General features: G+C 39.3%; 1 protein-coding gene across 1 annotated transcript in view; it reads left to right on the plus strand.

Moving 5' to 3' along the window:
• Window positions 1-24,818, plus strand: part of LOC129447569 (uncharacterized) — a 134,377-nt gene that overhangs the window by 11,540 nt on the left and 98,019 nt on the right. Inside the window, exons 6-9 of the mRNA XM_073873689.1 lie at window positions 4,480-4,557; window positions 11,837-11,935; window positions 18,417-18,464; window positions 24,614-24,727. Coding sequence (XP_073729790.1) covers window positions 4,480-4,557; window positions 11,837-11,935; window positions 18,417-18,464; window positions 24,614-24,727 — 339 coding nt within the window. The remainder of the gene's footprint in view (window positions 1-4,479; window positions 4,558-11,836; window positions 11,936-18,416; window positions 18,465-24,613; window positions 24,728-24,818) is intronic.

Raw genomic sequence — 24,818 nt, forward strand, 5'->3', positions numbered from 1 at the left:
TTCATGTATTTCCTATTGCTTTTCACACCTGGATCTAAACAAAACTTATTTAATAGACAAGATTCTGAGCTGAGATTCTACCTAATTTCTCTTAACTATATAGTCATGAGGAGAATAGTGAAGTACTTAAATCTTTTGCCGCTATATAATCATCTGTTTGAAACATAGAATTACTTTAGTTAACTTAACATACTTATCTTTATGTGGGTTAAAGATACTTGACATTTATCTGGCATTTTTGTGCAAATGTACCCTACACTCTACTTATATATTGTTATTATCAGTGCTTTAAGTGGCCCAAAAGAGGTGGCGGTACTCTTTTTTATTTTATTTTATTTTTTTTTTTGCTGACTCGACTCCTATATTGAAGGGGTTTTATATTCAGCAGTCAACAGACGTAAAAAGTACCTTGACCTTGTAAAAAATAATAAATCCTTTTATAAGTTTGTGGATTTGCTTTAGCTAGAAATAGCTACTTAACATAAATAAAATGTGCAAAATGATTTTGAAAAAATACCAATAGGAAGAGCTACTGTAGATCTTTTGAACATAAATAAAATGTGCAAAAGGTAGATATGTGAGTAAAATTTTCAGCATGGTTAAATGATAAAAATAGTTGTTCAGATAGAAAGAGCTTAAAAAAAAACTTTAAAATGACACCAAGACATGTTTATGGGTTCAAGAATAACAAAATACTGGCCATTTGAAACTCGAAAATCATTTATTTTGTCCCATTGTTTTCCATTTTGCGGGTGGTAAAACTACTGTGCACATCGTTCAAATTCATTGAAATTTCGTTCACTTGTAGTTTAGCAATTAAACTAAATGTATATTTAAGCAATATCGCTCAATAGGAGTGTGATATAGCTCTATATCATCACGGCTGTGATTAGGCCAGAGCCGAGTGCCGGAGGCAATCACAGCCGTGATGATATAGAGCAGGGGTCGGCAAGTAACTTTGGCCGCGGGCCAATGTTTTTTTAGCCAGTAGATGGCGGGCCAACTGCTGTTGGCACACTTACGTCTTATTTTGAATTAGCCTAGTATAGGCTATCTGGTCTTTTGTCAAGAAACATTGTCTTTATTTCCTATTTAAAAGACGAAAGACGGCATTAAAAATTGCTAAAAACATGGTTATGGATCCGTGTATCATTCGTTCAATCGTTTTTTCAAATGAAAAACAAAAATGAAAAAATTAACCATGCTTTTCTGATTGTGTGCTCAGATAAAAAAAATTTATTACTGGATTAATTACTAGACAAATTTTTTATTTAACACCTTTATAGGCATAATATATCAATGAAATCATTTTAAACTGTACTATAGTGGTAACATATTACAGGCATTTATGCTCTCATGAAAGACTCTTACAGACCGATTTTTGAACTGTATTCCTTTTTTTATTAATATTTATCCGGGACACACACATACACACCTAAGGTTTAAGGAGGTCTCCGCTGGACTGTTTTTTTTTGTCCAGCTCCGACAAGGTTCTATTCAGTAAACCGCTTAAAATACACTCTGTGTTCGCCCCCTTTATTTCCCGACCTGACGGGAAAGATCTCATTAGATCTCGTTTCCAGAATCTCACATTCAAATGTCTCTAACGAAAAGAGATAGATGTAGCCTATAACAATTATTAATGCTATACAAAAAATGTGTTCGTGCCAATATAAGTATTATTTTAACATTGTATTGTCAGCAGAAAAAAATGTCACAGAAAAAATAATGAAATATAAATAATTAATTAAATAGGACAAAGCCACTCCAATTTCTAACCAACATAAACCGAAACCATAGTTGGTTGCGGAGATGCTGTTCAAACAAATTGCTAAAAATCCTCCTTTGCCAAATTTATAACGTTTTAAACGGAGGTGATCAAAGAACTATGCGTTAGGAAAATAAATAAGGGCTTTATTTTAATAGACATGTAAAACCATATTTTGGCGGATTACTTTCATTTTTTAACGAATTTATCTGCCCATTTAGTCTTAAAAATTTATGGTAAACGAACTTGACTTGCTGTTCTCGAAGGCAGTTCGAACCTTAGGTCGGGCTCGAGCCCCAAGTTCAAGTAACAGAACAGAACAGAACAGTAGATTCCTTTGACATTTACGTTAAAATTGTATTAGTTAAAATATTACTTTAGTAAAAGAGTTTATTTTGATCATATTTTGTAGTGGTTTCTAAAAGCCTGCAATTACTTTTCAGTAATTTGCGATGTAACGGAGTTTACGTCTTGACGCGTGAGGCATTGACATGATTTACGAGGTAAATTTGCAAATGATTCATGAAGTCATACCTCTCCAATTATTTGATCGATTGTGTTTTAGAAGTATGCTCAAACTCTAATGACAGTTATGATCGCGGATGCGCTGGAAGAGAAAGAGAACGAGAAAGAGCGGCCCATTAGGTTTAAACTAGCTATTATACGCATTTTTTTCAGGACATTCTTGCGAGCCAGTGGCAACTTGTCCACGACCTGGTGGTTGGGGACCTCTGGGCTAGAGGAAGAGTTTTGTGCAGCATTTAGTGCAAATATTTTTTTATCAGGTAATACATATTATTTGTCCGTGTGGGTCATACGCGAATAAATAATAATGGAAAAAGTTCAATAGTCGGACTGTAAGCGAATGAGACTTGCAGGAAAGCATGGTTGCTATTCAAACCCTTATTAAAACCCTTATTAAAATGTAATCTGTTAGTACCTGATCTGTTTCATTGGTAAATGTCTGCTAAGGTGTTCAATTAAAATTTGTCCGAACCCGTTTTCATTCATTTTTTTTATTTTTGATATGAGCGCACATTCAGAAAACGAGTCGTTTGATTTTAGTTCAGGAAATAAATAATAGAAAAACAATTCGTTTTTCCTTATTTTCTTTTTGGTTTTGATTTGAAAAAACGAATGAAGGAATGATACATAGGGCCATTTTTGTAAACTGTTATTGTAACATAAAAAAGTCTGATAAAAAAGGGGACTTCAAATTAATTTGGCGGGCCAGAAGATATTGCTGGCGGGCCACTCCGAGAGATATATTGCTTTTATACAACAGTTCGACGGAAAACTAGAAAACAACAACGGAGTTATTTTAAAAGCCTCTTTGTTTGAGAACTACTACTTCCGCCACGGATTTGAGGGCTGCCAGAATGACAGGTAACACATTCGGCTGCTTTGAATCTCATAACAACTCAATGGACAGATAGGCGTTTCTTTATATTAATGTTTCTTGGTCACAAAGTGTAGTTTTAAGATTAGTTCAGTCGAGAATATATATGTATTATATTTAAATCTACAGTCGATTAGTAAAGATAGCGTCTGTTTGAACGTTTGCTTAGTGAGATTCGGTACGTATGAGAACCAAAGCATGAGCGGACGTCAGTGTTCACTCGCCCCGCTGACCACCGCCCTCTCTGGGCTACATCTCTGACAGGGATTCCCTGGCTCTCATGTTGGAGTTGTTGGTTTTTGATGGTCAAAATGAGATCAAATCAGCAGTATTTGGTGTCATGATCAAACTTGTACTTGTTTTCTTATTCATATTTAGTGTCTTTTGTGTTGCAATTGTTTTGGCGCGAGGTAAAAGTTAATAAAACTACTTGTATAACGTTACTATTGAGTCCCATTTACTCTTAACGCGATACGAGCACTCGGTTATTATTAGACTTTGTTCTTGTCAGTACTATATAAAACTGTTTTTTATAAGTGTCAGAGAGATGTTTTTGCATGCTGCTTATAAATATATCAGTGGCGATATCTCATAACATGTTTTAATAGTCACATTGCGATTAAATAAATGATCAATGTCCAAATTTAAAAGCTGCTGTGCTTACCTGCAGTTCCACGGTGTTTTCGTGTTCTGATGAGAGATATTGCTCCAGAAAAAAATTAGTGTTTACATTTCTCTTTCCAAGTGTTAATCTTCCACACGATGTGACAAGACATTACTCCCATTAACTTTAACGTAACATCCAAGAGCGCTGATCTTTGACGGAATAATAACTTCCGATTGGGGATTCACAGACTGATTTACGAGCTAGTGAACTAATGAGACACACTGAGAGTAAAAACAGCGCGTTTGTGTGTGTCCTTGTGTGCGTGCAGTTTCCATTCAGAGATGAGCCAGTTTAGAGGACCTCCATTCACTAGGTGGCGGAATGATATGAAAGGTGAAGCGGTTACTGTGCCATTATCAGTAGAATATTGCACGCCTCTTAGCCAATCAGATTCGAGAACCAGAAAGAACGGTTGTATAATACAATTTCAAGAATGTTTTCTGCACATCGCCTGAGGAAATCCGAAGTTGCGTCGAGGGGAACCAAACTGACAGCTGCGACAGCGGAGATTACCACGTACCTACAAAAGGGTATTGGAAAAAGCTTGCGTCTGTTTCAGCACGTTATTAAGTATTCTGCTTTATTAACGGCTTTACGTTTGCTCCGTGAGCTAAATGTTTTTTTCTGTACTTTTTATAAATTCAGCAATGTGTCTTTGAAGAGTCACCGGTCCAAAGGTGAAGGACCAAACTTTAAAGAGAAAACACCATCAACTACCAGAAGGTATTTCATGTGTTTGATGTTTGATAGTCTGTTTGATATTCTGTGTTTCTGTACTTTTTTACTCGCATATATTTCTACATATTTTCGACCAAGGAACCCACAAGACGGCTGGGGCGTACACGTCATGATAAAAATAAAAATATTTTTAATTTAAAACATTCAAATAAAACTGAATTTTGAAGAAACTATGACAGAAAATGAACACATACAAGATTATTAATGAATTAAATATTTTTAACAGATACCTCTAACGGGAATAGCTGCGTGATTAAATGAAACTAAGGGGTTAAACACAAACAGAAGCAGATGTTGCAGAACGTTTGGCGAACGATGACAGATAGGGTGAAGATTATAAAAATTGATTATTTCCCACTATCAATTACATTAGAAGGAGTGTAACTACTGTAGCATGTAAATAATGCACATAAATAACGTGAGTAAGAGCGCTCAACAATTATATCTAATCAACAGGCACATGCAAACAATCTAGCAGGTTCCTCAAACAACAAAATGTCAGAATATTTAACGTGATGCTGTAAAATGATCTGCTGCAAATGTTGTCTCAATCACCTCCGGGGTCATGATTAACGGTAATGTAAATTGAAAGGCTGATGGCATTATTTTTAATTACACTATTTTTTATCTGTTGTTACATTTATGGATAAAAATATGCTATTTGCTATTTATTTATATGCCATTTGATAAAATTATCTTGCAACTCCCCCCTCACTGTTTCGCGACCCCTACTTTGGGAACCACTAAAGGACTAGAAACATGAAAACTGGGACCCAAAAATACAATCTAAAAGTCCACTACTTCAAAATAAAACACAAGACCAGGTTAACACAAGACAGGAGCTTGACAGGGTCACACTTGTTTTATTTATAAAAAATCTTATTTTGTCTCACCGCTGTCTTCAAACTTTTGTAAAGAGTGTTTCTGTTAACAATACAAGCTTCATAAAATAACACTAAGGAACTTATGCTGTATATTACAAGTGTGTTTAAGGTTTGGTGAACAGCAGACTAAAATATCCATTCTTTTATGAAAATCCTGACCTGTGCATCTGCACGTATTCGCTGTGCCTAAGCTGCATTCAGACTTGGGTGTAATAAATATCTCTAAGAGTACAAAGAGTAAGTAAGTGAAGCGCATCCAGGAGCAGATGAGGCATGTATTTAACCTAAGCATGAAGTGAGTTTTTTAAGTCAGAGTTCTTAAGTCAGAGTTTATGGGTTTTCTCCACTGATCTATGTAAATGACCAGATTGTGCATGACGTCACAGCATAATATTTTAATGATAAAACATCAATTTACTAGTCTGTTTTTATATCTGAAGTCTCCTTGCACATTATTACAACGCAAACGTCCTTAACATGTACATAGTTATTTACTGAAAGTTGCACATTTTGCTTTTTAAACAGTTATTATATATTCATCTTTATTACAGTATCAGATCAGAGGACAGACCGCAGCATATTTAGTATTAATGACAAACGTGCTCATTCTGAAATCTAAATAAATAATCATGCTTTGTACCATATGTGCATGAAATATTTGCTGGTTTTGTTACCTAAACTTAGAGAAATAACAGTGACCGTGCAGCTTAATGTCAAAAAACTTCTCACCTTAACTTTTTTTATCAATCCATTATCCTTCCCAATTTAAACATAAACATTGCAAATGACAACAGAAATGACAATAAATTTACGTACACATTTCCTAAAAATTAACCCTGTGTGACTGGTACGCTGTAAAGCGGGTGAAATTATATCATGATTTTAAATGGAAGTCAATGAGGTTGGGTATACCAAGATGGCCGCTAGAACTCTGCGCTGGCTTCACCTCATGCTGTTACGCTCACTAAGCGTTCTATGCGCAATCCAGTCATTTATATAGATCAAGGCAAGGCAAGGCAAGGCAAGTTTATTTGTATAGCACATTTCATACACAGAGGTCATTCAAAGTGCTTTACATAGAAATGAGAAAACCAAAAATCAAATATACATGAATTTTAAATATCAATTAAAAGAAAATAAATGTGATTTTAATAAAAACTGTTTAAATGTATGAAAAAGAATAAAACAGGAATACAAGTTTAAAACTTTTAAAAATAAAAATAAGAATAAAAACAAGAGAAGTAAAAATAATTAAAATAGTGCATATAAAGTTCGGACGCAGCATAGTGCTCATTCAGTAAATGCATAGCTAAACAGATGTGTTTTGAGTCTGGATTTGAATGTGACTACTGTTGGAGCACATCTGATCTCTTCTGGAAGCTGGTTCCAGCTGCGACTGGCATAATAGCTAAAAGCTGACTCTCCTTGCTTTGAGTGAACCCTTGGTATTTCTAGCTGATGTGATCCTAATGATCTGAGTGACCTGTTGGGTTAATATTCAATGAGCATATCAACAATGTATTGAGGTCCTAGTCCATTGAGTGATTTATATACCATTAATAATACTTTGAAATCAATCCTAAATGTAACTGGTAGCCAGTGTAGAGACCTGAGGACTGGTGTGATATGTTCATATTTTCTGGTTCTGCTCAGAATCCTGGCAGCAGCGTTCTGAATGAGCTGGAGCTGTCTAATGGTCTTTTTGGGAAGGCCAGTGAGGAGGCCATTACAATAATCCACCCTGCTGGTGATAAAAGCATGCACAAGTTTCTCTAAGTCTTGTCTGGAAACAAAGCATCTAATTCTTGCGATATTTTTGAGATGATAGTATGCTGATTTAGTTATTGCTTTGACATGACTACTGAAACTAAGGTCAGACTCCAGAATCACACCAAGATTCCTGACTTGATTTTTAGTTGTTTGACCCCTAGCGTCAAGGTATGCATTCACCTTGAGAACTTCATCTTTGTTTCCAAACGCAATGACTCCAGTTTTCTCTTTGTTTAACTGAAGAAAGTTTTGGCACATCCAACTGTTAACTTCATCAATGCATTTGCACAGGGAGTCAATGGGGCTATAGTCGTTAGGGGATAGAGCTAAGTAGATCTGAGTGTCATCTGCATAACTGTGATAGGCAATTTGGTTATCTCTCATTATTTGGCTTAGTGGGAGCATATACAGGTTGAACAGGAGTGGCGCTAGAATTGAGCCTTGCGGGACTCCGCATGTCATGGATGTCCACTCAGATTTATGGCCACCTATACTTACATAATAACCTCTCCCTTCTAAGTATGACCTGAACCATTTTAGGACCATCCCAGAAAGCCCGACCCAGTTTTCCAGCCTGTCAAGAAGTATGTTGTGATCGACAGTGTCAAAAGCAGCACTGAGGTCGAGTAGCACCAGCAATGATAGTTTGCCTGTGTCTGTATTGAGGCGAATATCATTTATTATCTTTATGAGCGCTGTCTCTGTACTGTGGTGTGGTCTGAAACCAGATTGAAAAATGTCAAAGTAACCATTAGAAATTAAGAATTTGTTCAGCTGATTGAAAACAACTTTTTCAATGATCTTGCCTATGAAAGGAAGATTTGAGATTGGTCTGTAGTTGCTCAATACAGTGTTATTTAGGTTGCTCTTTTTCAGGAGGGGCTTAACAACTGCCGTTTTAAGGGACTTTGGAAAAGTTCCATGAGCTAAGTGATGAATTTACCACTTCTAGGAGATCTGGTTCTAAACAGTTAAAGACACTTTTGAAAAAAGATGTTGGGATTGGGTCAAGGGCGCAGGTTGATGTTTTAAGATGCTGTACTGTTTCTTCCAGAATTTGACCATCAACTGCTTCGAAATCAGACATCGTAACTACTTTCTGATGTTGTGATCTGACTTGTCCGACCCCTGCGCAGCACAAGGATGTACTGATCACCTTTCTGATATTATTGATTTTCTCAGAGAAGAAGTTAGCAAACTCACTACATTTGCTGTCTGAGAGCATTTCACTTGGAATGTGACTTGGGGGGGTTGTTAGTCTCTCTATAGTAGCAAAAAGAGTGCGTGTGTTATTTATGTTGTTGTTTATAATATTTGAAAAGAAAGTCTGTCTAGCTTTGCCTAGTTCCACACTGAAAGCACGAAGGCTGTCTTTATAGATATGATAATGGACTACAAGTTTTGTCTTCCGCCACATGCGCTCAGCTTTTCTGCATTGTCTCTTCATATTCTGCACCTCTGTTGAGTTTCTCCAAGGTGATTTTTGCCTGCCATTCTTCTTCCTGACTTTCACAGGAGCGATATCATCAATTGCACTCTTAACTTTAGAATTAAAGGAATCAAGGAGAAAATCAACAGAGTCTGCAGATATGCTTGGTGTTAAAGATATAGCCTTCATAAATAGCACACTGGTGTTCTCATTTAAGCATCTCTTTTTGACAGACACAGATTTAGTTTCAATAGTAGGAGAGATTAATATATCAAAGAAAATACAGAAATGATCAGACAGTGCTACATCCTTAATAACAATTGATGAGATGTTTAAACCCTTACTGATAAATAAATCTAGAGTGTGTCCACGATTGTGTGTGGGTCCATGTACATGTTGAGTCAGATCAAAAGTATTTAAAACAGCTTTTGCCATAATACTGTCTGGCTTATCTATGTGAATGTTAAAATCTCCAGCAAGAGCAAAACAGTCAAACTCTGAGGAAATCATTGATAACAGTTCTGTAAAGTCCTCAACAAATGCTGGAGAGTATTTTGGGGGCCTGTAAATAATGATCAGTAGAATGCGTGGGGTACCTTTCAACACAATACCTAGATATTCAAAAGACGGGTAATTCCCAAATGACACTTGCTTACATTGATAGACATCTTTAAAAAGAGAAGCTACACCTCCCCCTCTCCTAGCATTTCTGCAGACATTCATATAAGTAAAGTTAGGAGGGGCTGTTTCATTAAGGACTGTTGCACTGTAGCTTTCTTCTAGCCATGTTTCATTTAGAAACATAAAATCCAGGTTGTTTGTGGTTATTAAGTCGCTGACTAGAAGTGATTTATTTTTAAGTGAACAGATGTTTAAAAGTGCTAACTTAACAGTACTAATTTTTTCCCTAACAGAGATCTTAGTTTGATATATCACAGGCAGCAGATTAGATTGATTTGCCACACGGTTTGATACAGCCTTAGGCTTTCTATCATGTACTAGAACAGAAATAGAGAAAGATATAGGTACACTGAGTTCCTGCTTTTTATGTATACAATTGAAAGTATTAGTATTTTCATAGCAGAAACTCGACACACATCACTGAGAGCCGTTATCAGTTGTTTTTGGTTCACCTACAGCAGATGGAGGAGGGTGTGTGTCTTGGCGTTGTGTCTGAGACCGAAGAGCTCTCACAGGACGAGGAGGGGGAGCTGGGCCCACTGGTTTTGGTGGTTTTGGGGCTTGTCGTTTTCTGGTCGAAAGCTGGGGGCTCGCAGCAATAGAGTGGGATAGTTTAGTTCCAGCATAAACCAGTTCCTCCATTTTTCCGGAGAAGGTCAAAAGCGGGGATGCTGGAGAGAGGAATGACATATCTAGTGAGGAGGAGTCCTGTTTCTCTGATGTGACCGGAGGCTGTGATATGTAGTCCTGGTTTCCCTGGCTGTTTTCCAGAAAGTCGTCCTTGGGTGCTGAATCTTGGAGCAGTTCTAATCTGACACAGTCTGACTGTGGTGAGCTCTGTGGGCATGACTCAGCTGAGATTGTGTCCATGAGCAGTGGTTGTTGTGGCTGCGTGGTGTTATCTCTGTCCTTGTGGGATATGTCGACGTCATGTCCATTTAGGTGCTGAAGAGAAGACCTGTGGTCATTCATACTCTGTCCAGGTGTGTGTGTGCCATTCAGGTTGAGTGGATTGGCACACACTGCTGAAGGATGATGAAGGGAGAAATAGATATTGTCCTTTAGCACTCTTGCACCCAGTCTGTTTGGGTGGATGCCATCCTGTTTAAATAGTTGTCTCTGACTCCAGAAAAGATTGAAGTTGTTGATAAAGTTCAGTCCCTTTATGTTGCAAGTTTTTTGCAGCCATGTATTAAGTCCAAGCAACCGTGAAAACCTATTTGTTCCTCTTGCTGGAAGTGGTCCACTGATGAACGGCTGAACTTTCACTGTTCTGAGTGTTTCAAAAAGTTTGTTGAAATCCCTCTTAAGGAGTTCAGATTGCTCTTTGTGAATATCATTCTTCCCCACATGAATGACAACTCGATTTACAGTCTTATGTTTCATCAGAATGTTTTGAAGTTCCCTGTTTACATCAGAAACAGTTGCATGTGGAAGGCAGCACGTAGTTGAGTCCCTGTTGTTAATGTTTCTGATAAGTGAGTCGCCCAATATCAGAGTTCTGGGCTCGGATGTGCTCTGCGCTGAGTGCCGCTGTCTGCTCGATCTTGAGCGGCGGTTAGCATCAGCTGCTGGCTGATTAGATCGGTGTTCAATCACATTTATCACATTTGGGGATTCCTCACTCATATTCATTAATATTTCAAATCTGTTCTCAAGATGTATAGGTGGTGGTAGAAAGTCAGTGTTTGCAATCCTTGTCATAGCTGTATCTGGGGTAGAGGAAGCTACTGCAGCAAAATGTGATGCTCGTGACAGTCTGATTTCTCTAGTGATTTTGGGTCTTGCTCCCTGTTTGTACCATTGATTGGTGTGTTGATCATTAGATTCATGGGACTCACCGGCTGTATGCTGAGGGCGTCCATGATGACGAAGCTCTGTTGTGTGTTCCGTCTGGTTTTGTAGTCCTGTAAGTAACTTTGTTTCAAGAACAGCAATCCTTTGTAAAAGTCTGTGGCAGTTTGTGCAGCAAGTAGATTGTTGATGAGGCATTCCTTTTTCTTATCCTTTTGAATGAAGGCAGCTGTGTTTTTCCTTCTGGAATGTAAGCTGATGGCGGTGGGAGGCTAGACAGATGAAAAATGCCACTTTTTTGTAATCCTCCAGTCCCGAAAGTTTAACGTTGATGCCAAGCTTTGTTGTTTGAGCACTATGCTGATTTGCTGATTTGCTGAAGTTAAAATTATAAGATAAAATATAAAAAGCGATAGAGCAAAGCGCGGAGCAGTAAGCAAAAGCGTCCGAACAGTAGCGAAGCAGGAAGCATGCTCAGTGGATTTATCTCGCTCCAATAGCACCCCACTACTCTTCCACGATTAACTCACCAAAGTTTCATATTTGGGTGAAGTATTCCTTTATGGATTAAGATTCTGAACATACATTATACTGCTTGGCATATTCAATCAATTATGTTATTTTTATATTAACCAATTAATTGTAAATACCACTGAGGTCCTTTTTGTTGCAAAGGTTTTATTCATCTCTGCTATTTGTGTTATAGTGAAAGACCAGATAAATTCAGCTATGTGTCTTTGAAGAGTTACCAGTCCAAAGGTGAAGGACCAAACTTTAAAGAGAAAACACCGTCAACTACCAGAAGGTATTTCATGTGTTTGATGTTTGATAGTCTGTGTGAGAAAATGTCTAAATGAATATTTATGATAAGCAACTTTGAGACAATTAGTTTGTCAAACATTTAACATAGCATCCTTTTGGGTTTATTTGGCTAAGAAAATTTTTAGAGACCTTCAGCAATAAAATTAAACTCAATAAGATAATGTGAAAAATCATTTGGTGTTTAGCACATGAAATGTATCATAAAACAATAGAGGTTCTTGAGCAAACATTAACATTATAGCACTGTATCTGAATAAGCATCATAAAATCATACAAGATTACATTTTTACATAAACTAGCTAAGTTTATTTGAATTTTGACTCATCACAAACTCAAGTCTAAGGGCCAGATTTAATAAAAGGTTGCACCTGCGCAAACCATCATTTTGGCGTTAAATAACGACTGTCAGGATTTACTAAAGACGTGCAGTAATTAGCACTAAAAAGGTGTGGTCTAGTTCTTTTTGTGACTGACCTTATTGCATAGCATTTCGCTTAGGTTACTCACGTAACCCCGGTTCCCTGAAATAACGGGAACGAAGCATTGCGTCAGTTAGCTTGGGGTTTACTCCGCAATTTGAAGCCTATTGGTTAACGTCTGTACAAAGTACAGACCAATGACGTTTGAACCTGCGCGCGGGATGCACACGTCCTTATAAGCGCGGGTCACGCGTCAAGAGCTCATTATTATTCGACTGAAGCGCACAGCCAAATGACACTCGCTGCGTAGACGTTTGTAGCACGGCAAGAGACGCAATGCTTTGTTCCCGTTATTTCAGGGAACCGGGGTTACGTGAGTAACCCAAGCGTTCCCTTTCAATATGGTTCACTTCGCATTGCGTCAGTTAGCTGTCGCTATGGGGGAACATAATCCCATCACGCCGTGCATACACAACGTACTGAAGTGCCTTACCGGAGAGATACTGCGTGTGGCCCTATACCCGGCACATTCATAGCTTTAAAGCAAAAGTGAAAGCACCATATAAAATGTTGACGCGCATACGGTGGGGTTTTAAACACACTGGGGGCACATAACATAGCACAAGACAGCGAGATACCGAGCGCGCCGCGGGTGTGAGAGATAAGTAAATTCAGAGTCCCGTTGGTGAGCTCGCTGAGCGCACCGTGGTGTACACATAAAAAGCATGAGCGTGCATGATTGAGCCGAGAGAACCTGCGCTCGTAGGGCAGGGACGTCTAAGCTGTACAATCTGACAAACGTAGACGGCGAAGTTCAGCCGGCCGCGTAGCAGATATCAAATATAGATACCCCTGTAGACCAAGTCCATGATGAGGCCAAACTGGCACAGAGTGGGTTCTAACCTATAGGACATAGCTCATAGAGGGGCGTGAGCCAGTGCAATGGTTTCAACGATCCATCTAAATAGCCACTGTTAGCAACAGACATACGTAGTGAGTGATCTGCGAAGCTCACGAACTGCCGGTCTGACTATAATATGCAGCAGAACGGTTCGTAGCGTGGGATTATACAGATACCACAATAGTGTGAACCCAGGTGCGCCCTCGAGCGCATCAGGATGCATAAAGGTAGTATTATAGTGCACAGATCGGTGAGCTTTCCAAGCGCGCCGTAATGTGTATTGACTATAAATTGCATGGGCACAGGTGAACACTTGAGTACATCGTGAATGCATATAGATGAATCAGAGTGGTATAATGCACAGGCCGGCAAGATTCTCGAGCGCGCCGTCATGTGTTCTGATAATAAATTGTGCGCACACGTGTGAACCTTTCAGTGCACCGTGAATGCGTATAGATAAATCAGTGCATAGAACGCGCCGTGAATGTGTACAGATATGATTGATTCACCCAACCGCACCGTGAACGTACACAGATGAACAACAATGTATGTGTCACAAAGCATAACACAGCCGTGTATAGAGGTGAGCTTTTCCAAGTGCATCTTTAGTGTATAGCGAAATGTTATAGCGTGCATATGTGAGCTTCTCTAAGCGCATGGTGGACGCATATAATTAAAAACCATATCGTGCATACAGGTGTGCTTACGGGCGCACCTTTAATGCAACAAACCTCACTAGTGCGCGAAGCAGGGATGTTGAAGCTGTAAACTGACAACGTGGACGGCGGGGACCAGCCGGCCGTGTCACAAATGTCAATGAGAAACCCGTAAGACCATGCCCGATGAGCTAATCCATACATGGAGTAGACTAACCACGAGTGAGCATCATTGTCACGGGAGGTGATAACATCAACGATCCATAAATAACCTGTATTGACAGGTGCGCTGTCATCTGTGACGCAGATGAACAGCTGATCGTCTGATGTACGTCAGACGTATCTGTCATTCAGGACCTTGGACAGTTCCAGAGCGCTGTGCCTCGGGCACCGTCCGCATCTGAGAGATGACAGGCTTATGAATAAAGTGAATGGTCGGTCGTTAGAGTGTGGTTCGCTGTTATCACCGCCACATAGATAGGTAGGGAGAGAGAGCCGCCGTGCACGAGCCTCTGTAGTGAGGAGAAAAGTGTTCCACCCACAATTCGCAGAGGGTTTAGACTTTTCGCTGTCACTAGACAATAGATCAGACTTTGCATAAGGACGCCTCGCAAAAGGGGTCCTAGCAGCTCGTGTCAATGTGTCATAAGGCATGTAATGTAGGTTGTGTCCCACGGATGCAATCTCCGCACGCCCATCGTAACGGGTTAATATGTCTGCATCTTGGTAGTTTAAGCACGAGATGCGTATCACTCTGATTGAACATAGCTTATAAAGCGATGCAATGAGTTTATAAAGGAGATGACTCATCACCTTGTACAGGGGCGAGATCACAGCTTTGTTTGGTAAATAATGAAACCACAGTAGTTTGCCCGACCGCATTATTACAATAACACAGTCGAGAGTGCTGCAGTGCTAAAATCATCCCCTTAATGGACCGTATGTACAGTACAAGGTGATTGATATGAGACAAACGGGCGTTCCACGCGTCGAAGGCTGATTGCCATCATAAAGCGTGTCAACCCACAGCAGATGCTGGCGAACTCGTAATGATAGCACTTCATGCAGCTGTGTGTAACTTAAAGCATAAGCTTCCCGGCCGTCAGCTCGGGGCGGGACCTTTGCTTAGTCAAACTGAAATGGTCTTATGAACAGAATGCCACGATATTCAGCTTTCTGGGGCTCGTTAGAGGGGTACGTAAGCCCGTCTTAAACGAGATGCCGCGCGTCTGATTGTGCGCGTGCTTTGAGCTCGCTTTCCGAGCTTATTGTGGCGGGTAGCAAGTTCACTTGAGATTGATATTACCTTTAATATCTCCGAGTATTGGAGTGGAGTGGAGGTGTGAGCGTCTTCGGATCCACTGATATAAATCAGCTATATTGCCGAAAAACGTCATAAACCGCTTGGCTGTAAGCCTTTGAGTGGCCGTCCGGAGAGGGCGTGATTCAAACGCTTGGAGCCATGAAAAAGTCTCAGGCTGCCGTCTCTCTAGGAAGAGAAAATAACAGCCGTGCTCATTTGCGCCCTCAGTATCGTAGCAGAGAAACTGAGGTGGGCTGCGAGCGAATTTGGCAGAAAGGTGTTAGAGACACCGCACAGCCGTGGGTTGTCAATACACAGTATATGGCCAAACCGGGGTTTTTTCGGCAAGCGTTGATACATTTATGGGCGGCGGGCCGTGTGTGCGTATTACTGACTGCTTGTCGGTAAGGCGAAAAAGTGTTTAGAGACACCGTACAGCCGTGGGGTGTCAATACACAGTATAGTAAGCATGGAAATTGCTCTTAGAGGAATTCAATACCGTTCGCCACTATAGTGAGGTCGCATAACCAACAGTATTACACAGTATGTTTTTGGATAAACAGCACACAGAAACATTTCAGGGCAGTCCAGCCGAGGCGCGACTTAACCCTTCCTCTCCCAGACATTTCGTTCTCTGTCGACGCAGCTGTTCCTGTGAAGACCAGAGCTTGGCCTTTCAGGTGCACGAGCCTCAGTAGTGACGGTGACCAGAACGGCTCACAGAACAGAGCAGTATGTCTAGGTGGTTTAATGTCAGACTGGACCCATCACAGAGAGGAAGTCTGCCGTGAGGCCCCCAGTTTTGCCGTTTATTAAAAGGGCAGAAAAACCGGGTAACGTTATATAAGAATCTACCAATATTCAGCGCACTGATATAGGACGGGACTGAATAAAGGGAGGTATTCGGGCCTCAGTATATTATAAACAAATTCGTTCTGCCTCTGATTCCGTCTAAACCAGAGAGAAATGACCGGGTAGACGAATAGTGAGCTCTCCCACAGTGAGACAGACTCAGGCCGGTTAAGCTCTATAATAAGTGTTTTAGCACTCCAATATAGGCGTGTCCGCCTTATCGAGCAGACGAATGAGATCGCGCCGCTCCAGGATGGGAGGGGCATGAAGCTCTGTATAGACGAATAATGAGCTCTACTGGAGTGAGACAGACTCAGGCCGGTTAAGCTCTTATAATGAGTGTTCTTGGTGCTCGAATAGCGGCGTATCCGCCCTATCGAGCAGACGAATGAGATCGCGCCGCTCCAGGAGGGGAGGGGCATGAAGCTCTGTAATCGTTGAACACTAGACAGCTGCATTTAGAGGCAGCGAGCTGCGTGCTAACTCTAAGAAGCCGCTAAGAGACCTCACTACTGCGGGGAAAGGAGCGAGGGACTCCGCGAGCGTAGAGCATGAGTGGCTGTGCTATGACAGGGAACAGGGGCAGACCCGCCCATATTTGCTTGTCGTATGCATCTATCTAGTTCTACGGTTCCCCCGCTTGTTCATCTCAACAAGAGAGGAACGGCAGAGGGGAGCAGCAACACAGATAGAACAGCCATGCGTCATATGAACGGTATCACCCGATGCACTCCGGGGATTCATATGAATGTGCCAGAGATCTCGCCACTGAATTTGAGAGGAGCGAGGACTCTGTGAGTGTAAAGCGTGAACGGTTGCGTTGTGACAGAACACAGGGAGGGTTAGTCCGTGTGTGCTTGTCTATGCATCCATCTAGTCTCATGGCTCGCCATGTGTTCATCCCGGCAAGAGAGAGGAACAGCAGGGGGAGCACGAGACATGGATAAGATAACCAAAGCATATAAGCACGGTCCCGGCGTGGGAGGTGCCAGACCGGTGACGCGCTCGGGGGAAATTCATAGCAGAGAGGCTCACTCAAGCCGCTGTGCTGGACGCTATTACAACAGCGCCTGCCCTTTTAGCTTATAGCTTTATATTAAAAATAATGATCTTACCGTGCGGCCGCAGGGGAGACATCGTCAGGCATGTGTCCGCTGGACAGGGCTCGTACCATGGCAAACGAAGGCTATCCTCGGTTCTCGGCCGGAAAACGGCAGGGAAAGACGCTAGGCCTGGACTCCGCTGCAGGGCTTTTGTCGACGGTGAGGTAAGGCTTCTTCTTCTTCGGAGCAGCGAGAGGTTCGCGCTGAAGGAGAAAATTAATGAGCTCTTGACGCGTGACCTGCGCTTATATAAGGACATGTGCATCCCACGCGCGGTTCAAACGTCATTGGTCTGTACTTTGTACAGACGTTAACCAATAGGCTTCAATCGCGGGGTAAACAGGAGTTTCCCCCATAGCGTCAGCTAACTGAAGCAATGCGAAGTGAACCGTATTGAAAGGGAACTAGGAGTTTCCCTTTCAGACGTAAAATTTATGGGATGGGATTATTTAAATTATTTACGCAACATGATTTACTAATGTTTGCGTGTGTGATTACTTGTGTTTGCGCCATTATTTAATTGAGAAAAAACATGTCTTAAATCATTTTGTGCTTGAAATAGCTGCAATTGTTAGTGATATGAGAAAGCATCACAAAGATCAGACAGCGCATGCTATTTTTTTATTTGCTGTAGAAAATAAAAGAGGAGTCACTAGGAGAAGTCACACAAAAGCAGGTGTTTTAAAACTTCTTATACATTTTCTTTTCTTCCCTCTGGTTCTTTTTGGTGTACTTTATTAGCTGGGATTTCACACCCTGCATTTTCAGCATTCAACGTCTGTGGTGCTAATCTCAAATGCATCAGGTGTTAGTAGATCACCAGCACCTCCAGGAGCATCAGCTTGCATTGGTCATTATGGAAATCAGCTGTTGTGCCTGTGTAATTTAATTTGCGTCTTTTTAGTAAATAACCTGCAGATATTATAACTTCCATCAGCGTATTTTTGAAATTGCGCTCTTATGCTAATTTGACCCGTTTAGTAAATCTGGCCATAAAAATCCTGATGAAGCTAAAAACATCAGCAATAAAAATTGGGACCTGGTCAAATTATGTTAAGACCTTGAAACCTTAATCCATTGACCTTGATCCATAATCAAGAGAACAATGAACAGTTAGTAAGTTAGTTAGGTAAAAAAATGACTTAATTACCATTTACAACACTAAATCCTTAAGTTACATGATGATGAACCTTTATAAAATGTTTAATATCTTTGCTTTTATGTTGTTAGTGACCTGTCCAAAGGTGAGGGACCAAACTTCAGTGAGGTACCCAAAAGGTATTTCATGTATTTCCTATTGCTTTTCACACCTGGATCTAAACAAAACTTATTTATTAGACAAGATTCCGAGCTGAGATTCTACATAATTTCTCTTAACTATATAGTCATGAGAAGAATAGTGATGTTTTTTAAAGTACTTAAATCTTTTGCCACTTTATAATCATCTGTTTGAAACATAGAATTACTTACTTAAGCTTACTTAACATACTTATCTTTATGTGGGTTAAAGATACTTGACATTTATCTGACATTTTTGTGCAAATTTACCCTACACTCTACTTTTATATTGTTATTATCATTACAAGATTACCATTGTGATTTAGAGTAAGATAAGGAGTCAGTTTTGAAGACTTATGTTTTATGTAGGCGTAGTTACTTATTAACAAATTTTTTTGTTAATTTTTAACCAAGATCTTTAAATGTTGTAGCTGTAATTAACATTTGCCAAAAAAGGGCTGTTACACTGATCTTAACGCTGCTTTGAATGCTAAAAACAGTTGTTTTACCAACTGCACAGGTTGACAAGTGCCTTATGCGACTCTGTATAGAGCCCCATACTCGAGAAATTGTAAGTCTTTATCAATTGATGATTGGTTCTTTTAACTGGAAGGCAGGACTTCAGTCGCCAGAGCAGCCACGAGTGTTGCACTGTCCCCAATTGATAGTAATAGGAATGCTCAATATTGTTATATCCAAGCTTTGTTCAACTCGACCGGAACTGCAAAGTGGACTTTACAGGGTGTCCACCATCTTAAGTGGGATTCCAATTTTCATGACGAAGGGCACTTAGAACGGCTTGGGGAATAAGCAGGGGTGAAAAGAATACTGAAAAATCATACTCAAGTACAAGTGAAGAGTTTTGTTCCAAAACGTGATAAAAGCCATTAAAAAAATGAGTTACCGCCAAAATCAGTATTTGGTCAGTATTTAAAAGTAAATTCGTAGTTTTACGCAAAATCCAATATCCGCCGTGTTCTGTCATCTTTTCTCCTTGTTTTTCCAAAACGCAATAAACGCCAGTCCTCCTTCTCTGCAGAATGCAATAAATCCGCTCAACAAATCACAGCTTACTATTCCACACATTGTAAACAACAATGGTGGTGCTTTGAATACACACGGATCTACTTTGTAATTTGTGATTAACAAACAAACAAAAACAAAATAATACTTTGATGGCATTGATAAACCTGTGGTGACAAATGCAATGACAATGTTCCTAATAGGACAAATCCACCCTAATTTAAACCATAAACAATGCACTGTCACTGTAATTGTGCGTGAGCAGCACAGCAAAAAAAGAGCTGACGCCGAAAACTAAAAAGTTTTCCAAAGACAGCAAAAGCTATAAACAACAAAGTGATCGAATAGTCCTCAAAGACCAACCTTTCTCCATGGTAGAGGATCCAGGTTTTCTTCTGTGATGTTTTCCTCCTTGCCTTGTACAATATGGTTGCCACAAACATTCATAATTTTGACAACAATGGACCATGTGCAAATTTAATCACGGACATCTGATCTGGGCTGCGTTTCCCGATAACGTTGTCTCTTAGCGCGCTACGAAGACTCTTAAGTTAAACCTTAACTACAGGTATACCTTTTGTAGGCGTGTTTCCCGAACTGTACCTTAGCGGGTTTCTTAAGGTATTCCTTCTTACGTACGACGTTACCAGGTGTTGTCCATGGCGATTGTGCTGAATAGGTTGATATCGATTGCTCGACAATCAATTATTCACTTTATGTAATAGGTTTCACTGCGTTATGAGATAGCGGTGTTCTTTATATCTAAAGAAACATTTCAGAAATAGTTCAAGTTAAATTTATTAGGAATATCTTGTAAAAATATGTCAAATTGCAAACAACTAAATTCAACCTTTTATTTTATATCAAACGTGTGTAAAACCCGCAATGCATTTCCAAACGTATCATGCATAAACTGCTTCAATGCATCTGCTATGCCTTCACTTTAAAGGATAATTTATATTAGAGTTCCAATAAGTGTGTTGCACAGGGGAATAAGGTGGGTCGTGAAAGTCACCTTCTTGGATCTGCATTAAAATAAAAAATATATATAAAACAAACTGTCGTTCATTAGTTCACACGTTTATTGTGCTTGGACACTGGATGCGCAAGCAGCGTGGTTACAATGCGGATAAGACGCATTTCTGGAGCCGCGCCTGTTAAATATAACATAAACATATATAATATATAAATGTATATTATGATTGCATTAGATTTTAGCTTTGATTAGTTTTAATGTGGAAATGTTGTTGACCTTAGGAGATTATACAAGCAGTAATCACGTGGAGCAGTTTCTTTTGAATGTTTATAAAGATTATGGGATGCAGTTGCTTCAAAGTTATAAAACATTAAAAAAAGCTTCGATGCAAAGTCGAATAAACATCAATAATAATATTTAGGAAAATCAACAATTATGATTTTGTGATGAATGTGCTCCAGTGGTGGCATGCGATTTTTTTTTACTTGATTTGTTTTATTTGCAGCTAAAATAGCTGGTAAACTAAAGATTTAACGGATATGAAATGCACAAATGAAATAGTAAGATTCGCTGTATAGCTGGCTGCCATAGTTTCACCAACTCTTCCACCCAAAATCTTTTTTTTATAATTTATTTAGCCTGTAATAATAGTCCACAGCTGATTTTCCTTTGGAAAAAATAATTAAAAATCAACCATCAGTGTAATGATGTCTAATTATGTGAATGTTTTATTCTTTAAATTAAAAAAAATGCCTAATTTAACACGGAGTGTACTTTAATAATTTTTTTTTTTACAAATATTTAGTTATATAGACTGCAATCTACACAAGCTTTTATCACAGTGATGGCCCCTAGCGGAGTCAAGTGGGATAAGGTAAAGCTAAGAGTGCTCCAGATCAACCTTCCGGACATATGACTTATAGAAGGTATACGTAACTAAGAACGTTTCGGGAAACACGTATTAACGATAAGGTACAGCTTAAGGTACAACTTAAGAACGACGTAGAGCTAAGAAGGTTTCGGGGACGCAGCCCTGATGCTTAGCTTAACGGCTGGATGAAATGGTTATCATGAAAATTATAATAGCCTTTAAAAAATATGAACTCATTGTTTATTGGTATCGGCGGTATCTGCATCAGCCATTAGGGGACTTCATTATCGGTTATCGGTATCAATAAAATTTTCTCCTATCGTGCATCCCTAATGCAAATAATAAACTTTTGGCATGATGATGCAATTGTCCGTGATATATATGTGTTGTGTATGCTGTTTAATGGGGATGTGAAGACGTGTTGCGGTGTTGAGCGTGTCCTCATAGAAAATACACATATCTCTGTAAAGGCAGAAAGAGAAATCCAAATCTGCACATCGCACATGACCAACGGGTTTAGATTAAATTGTCTCTAATTGCAGCTGCATTCAGGATCCCTATGATGACAAAAGTAAACAGAAAGATCAGTTCACGAGATCGACTAATTTAGCGAGTACTGATCGAGTCATTTAATACCGATCGGCGGCCGATCAGTCGGAGCATCCATAATATTTTCAGTTAATCCTTCACACCCCTGCAACCGCTTTTATTATATTCACTAGAAGCTACTCTATTCATGCCTTGCTGCACTTAAAACATGACTTTCTTGCTTAGTATTTTTGTTTTGTTTTCAGTATGAATATCTAAAAATTCTAAAATCAAGAAGTATTCTTGATGAGCAAAATGACCTAAGAAAATAAGTAGTTTTAGACAAAAATTATACAATTTAAGTAAAAACAAGCAAACAAATCTGCCAATGGGGTAATCAAATCTTTCTTGAAATAAGTGTTTAAGAATTAAGTTCAAGATTTTTTCCTTACCCCAGTGGCAGCTAAATATATGATCTGTATTAATACCATGTATATACCCTGTTTATGTATGTATTAGGGCTGTCAAAATAAACACGTTAATAACGTGTTAATGCAAATTCATTTTAACGGCACTCATTTTATTAACGCGCGATTAAAGCAACACAATTTCTGTTTGACCCACAGCTGGATGAATTGAGACTTCAGGACTTTCTTGATGTTAAAATAATTATTAAGAGAGATAAAGTTCTGGATCTGATTGATGTTAAAAGAGTTATTAAGAGTGACAAGGCTCAAAAGCGATGTCTGACGGAGACGTTTGAAGCGCATGCACACAAACGCGCGAGTGCGTGGTGACCCTGATATATATAGACATCTAACACAAAATTACAGGTTTAAAAATATCTGTTTTGACAAGAATTCACGCAGTTATGACCTATAATCTGTTATATCTGAAGTGAATGTTTGGTTAACTGTTAAGGAAAAGTATCTGTTGTGTCATTATATTATCCTACAGTATCTTAAAGTGGTCTGTCTCAATGTCAAAATTAAACAATAAAAGAAAAACATATATATGTAACATATATTGATATTGTTTTTGCTCTGCGTTAACAGCAGGGTTTAAATTGGGCCGGGGCCGTCCGGGGCTAAGCTCCGGCACATAGGCTGAAGGTCGCGCTCTGCTTGTGCCAGTGTACCCGCTGCGCTTGTGCGTGTGTACTCGCTGCGCTGGTGCGCGTGCACTGACGCGAAGGGAATAATGCATTTTCATTCATTATGGGGCATACTCACCAACGCAAGTTCAACGATTTGCGCGAGCAGATTACATACAAAGTCAATGCAAAGACGCAACCAGGCGCGTCCTCGCACGGGGCGATGGCAATGACGCGAATTGGGCGCCGCAATTGCCGCGAAAACACGCGCTTTTCCCTTTAAATGCGTCTTCGCGCAAGTTATGCAACTTAAGCGAAAAAACTCAGAACTTCAAGAACGCGCTCTCACACAGGATCATTTGACGAGAGAGAGAGAGAAACAGAGAGAGAGAGAGAGAAAGAGAGACAGAGAGAGAGAGAGGTAAGAATGGTGCCCACGTCGAGAAAACTTCATAAGACTAGAAACGTGTAAAGGATTAAAGTATGTATGTCACTCATCTAATTACATTATGTTAAGGATGACACTGGATATAACTTTTATAGTTTAATAAAATAATGTATTTTGATTACACAAATCAAACCTAACTATATGATTGTTTTAGCTGCTGACCAGCATAGGCTAATTTATAAGACATGTTGATGATACAGTACTGTGTGTTGCACCTTTTCTTTTTATTTGAGTCTTTTCTTATGCCTAGAATTATTCAAGGAGGTTGATTCTTTTAACTTCCTTTAAAGTTTGATCAGTTGTGCATAATGACATGTGCAACAAATGGATATAGGGTGTCAAACTCATAGATTTGCATCATTTAAAATTCAGACGCTCTTTATAAAATATTTGGGGTCAACCTCTGGCACAGATTTAAAGCTGAAACTTATCAAATCCTATCAGAGGTCCAGAATGTCATTGAAACACACCAGTGGCTTTGCTATCATCAGTATTAAACATGTTACCCCTTGAAGTACCCCTCCCCGCAGAGCCCCCCCACATAACAAATCCCAATTTAACCCCTGGTTAACAGGTATAGTTCTTTCATGCTTTGTCAAATTCCAACAATTGTTCCAAGTGTTTTGAAGTTTTTTAATAGAGAATGTTAAAATATAAATGACAAATTTTCATCCCAACTCAATTTGCCAGCACAGGTCACAAATGAAATCCAAACAGAAATGGAGGAAGAACAACGTCTTCTAAAGGCAAAAACATTTATAAAACTATGGCTGATTGTTCTGTTGAAAATGTAAACGGGCTGTTGTAGACATACATTTGCATATAGCATAATTATATTATCCAAATCCATGCTGATTAGAGCATTAAAATCTTGAAAAGTGTTACATTTAGGTAAATTTAGAACAGATACAAATGTGTGATTAATTTGCGATTAATCGCAAGTGAACTCATGAAATAATGCGATTAATCGCGATTAAATATTTTAATCTATTGATATATATTTTTTCAAAGGTTCATGGATGTAAAATAGCCTTTTTTGACACATTTACAGAAATGTTTATGAATAAACTTGAAATGGAGTGAATTTAAGATCAAATTGAAAAGATAACCTTCATTAATTAAACTACCACAACAACATTATGCCAATGGTTGGGATAAAATACTTATATAAGGTCTGACCTGTTTTCATGTGATTTCTTTTTTGTCTTAGAAAACAATGGCCGAAGGGCACAGTAAATATTGGTGCAGAGATTACACGATGGGAAAATCTAAAACGGCAAAAGAACATGGATGATGTACAACTGGCAAATTATCTTTTAAACTGGTGGGTACTCTTCATATAGTGCACCAATTTTTGTGAGTTTTGGTCATGTCACCTAAGGTTTGCATGTGTGCACAGCAGGGATTTGCACAGC

Source organism: Misgurnus anguillicaudatus, chromosome 12 (assembly GCF_027580225.2).
Source record: "Misgurnus anguillicaudatus chromosome 12, ASM2758022v2, whole genome shotgun sequence".
Classification (NCBI taxonomy): Eukaryota; Metazoa; Chordata; class Actinopteri; order Cypriniformes; family Cobitidae; genus Misgurnus; species Misgurnus anguillicaudatus.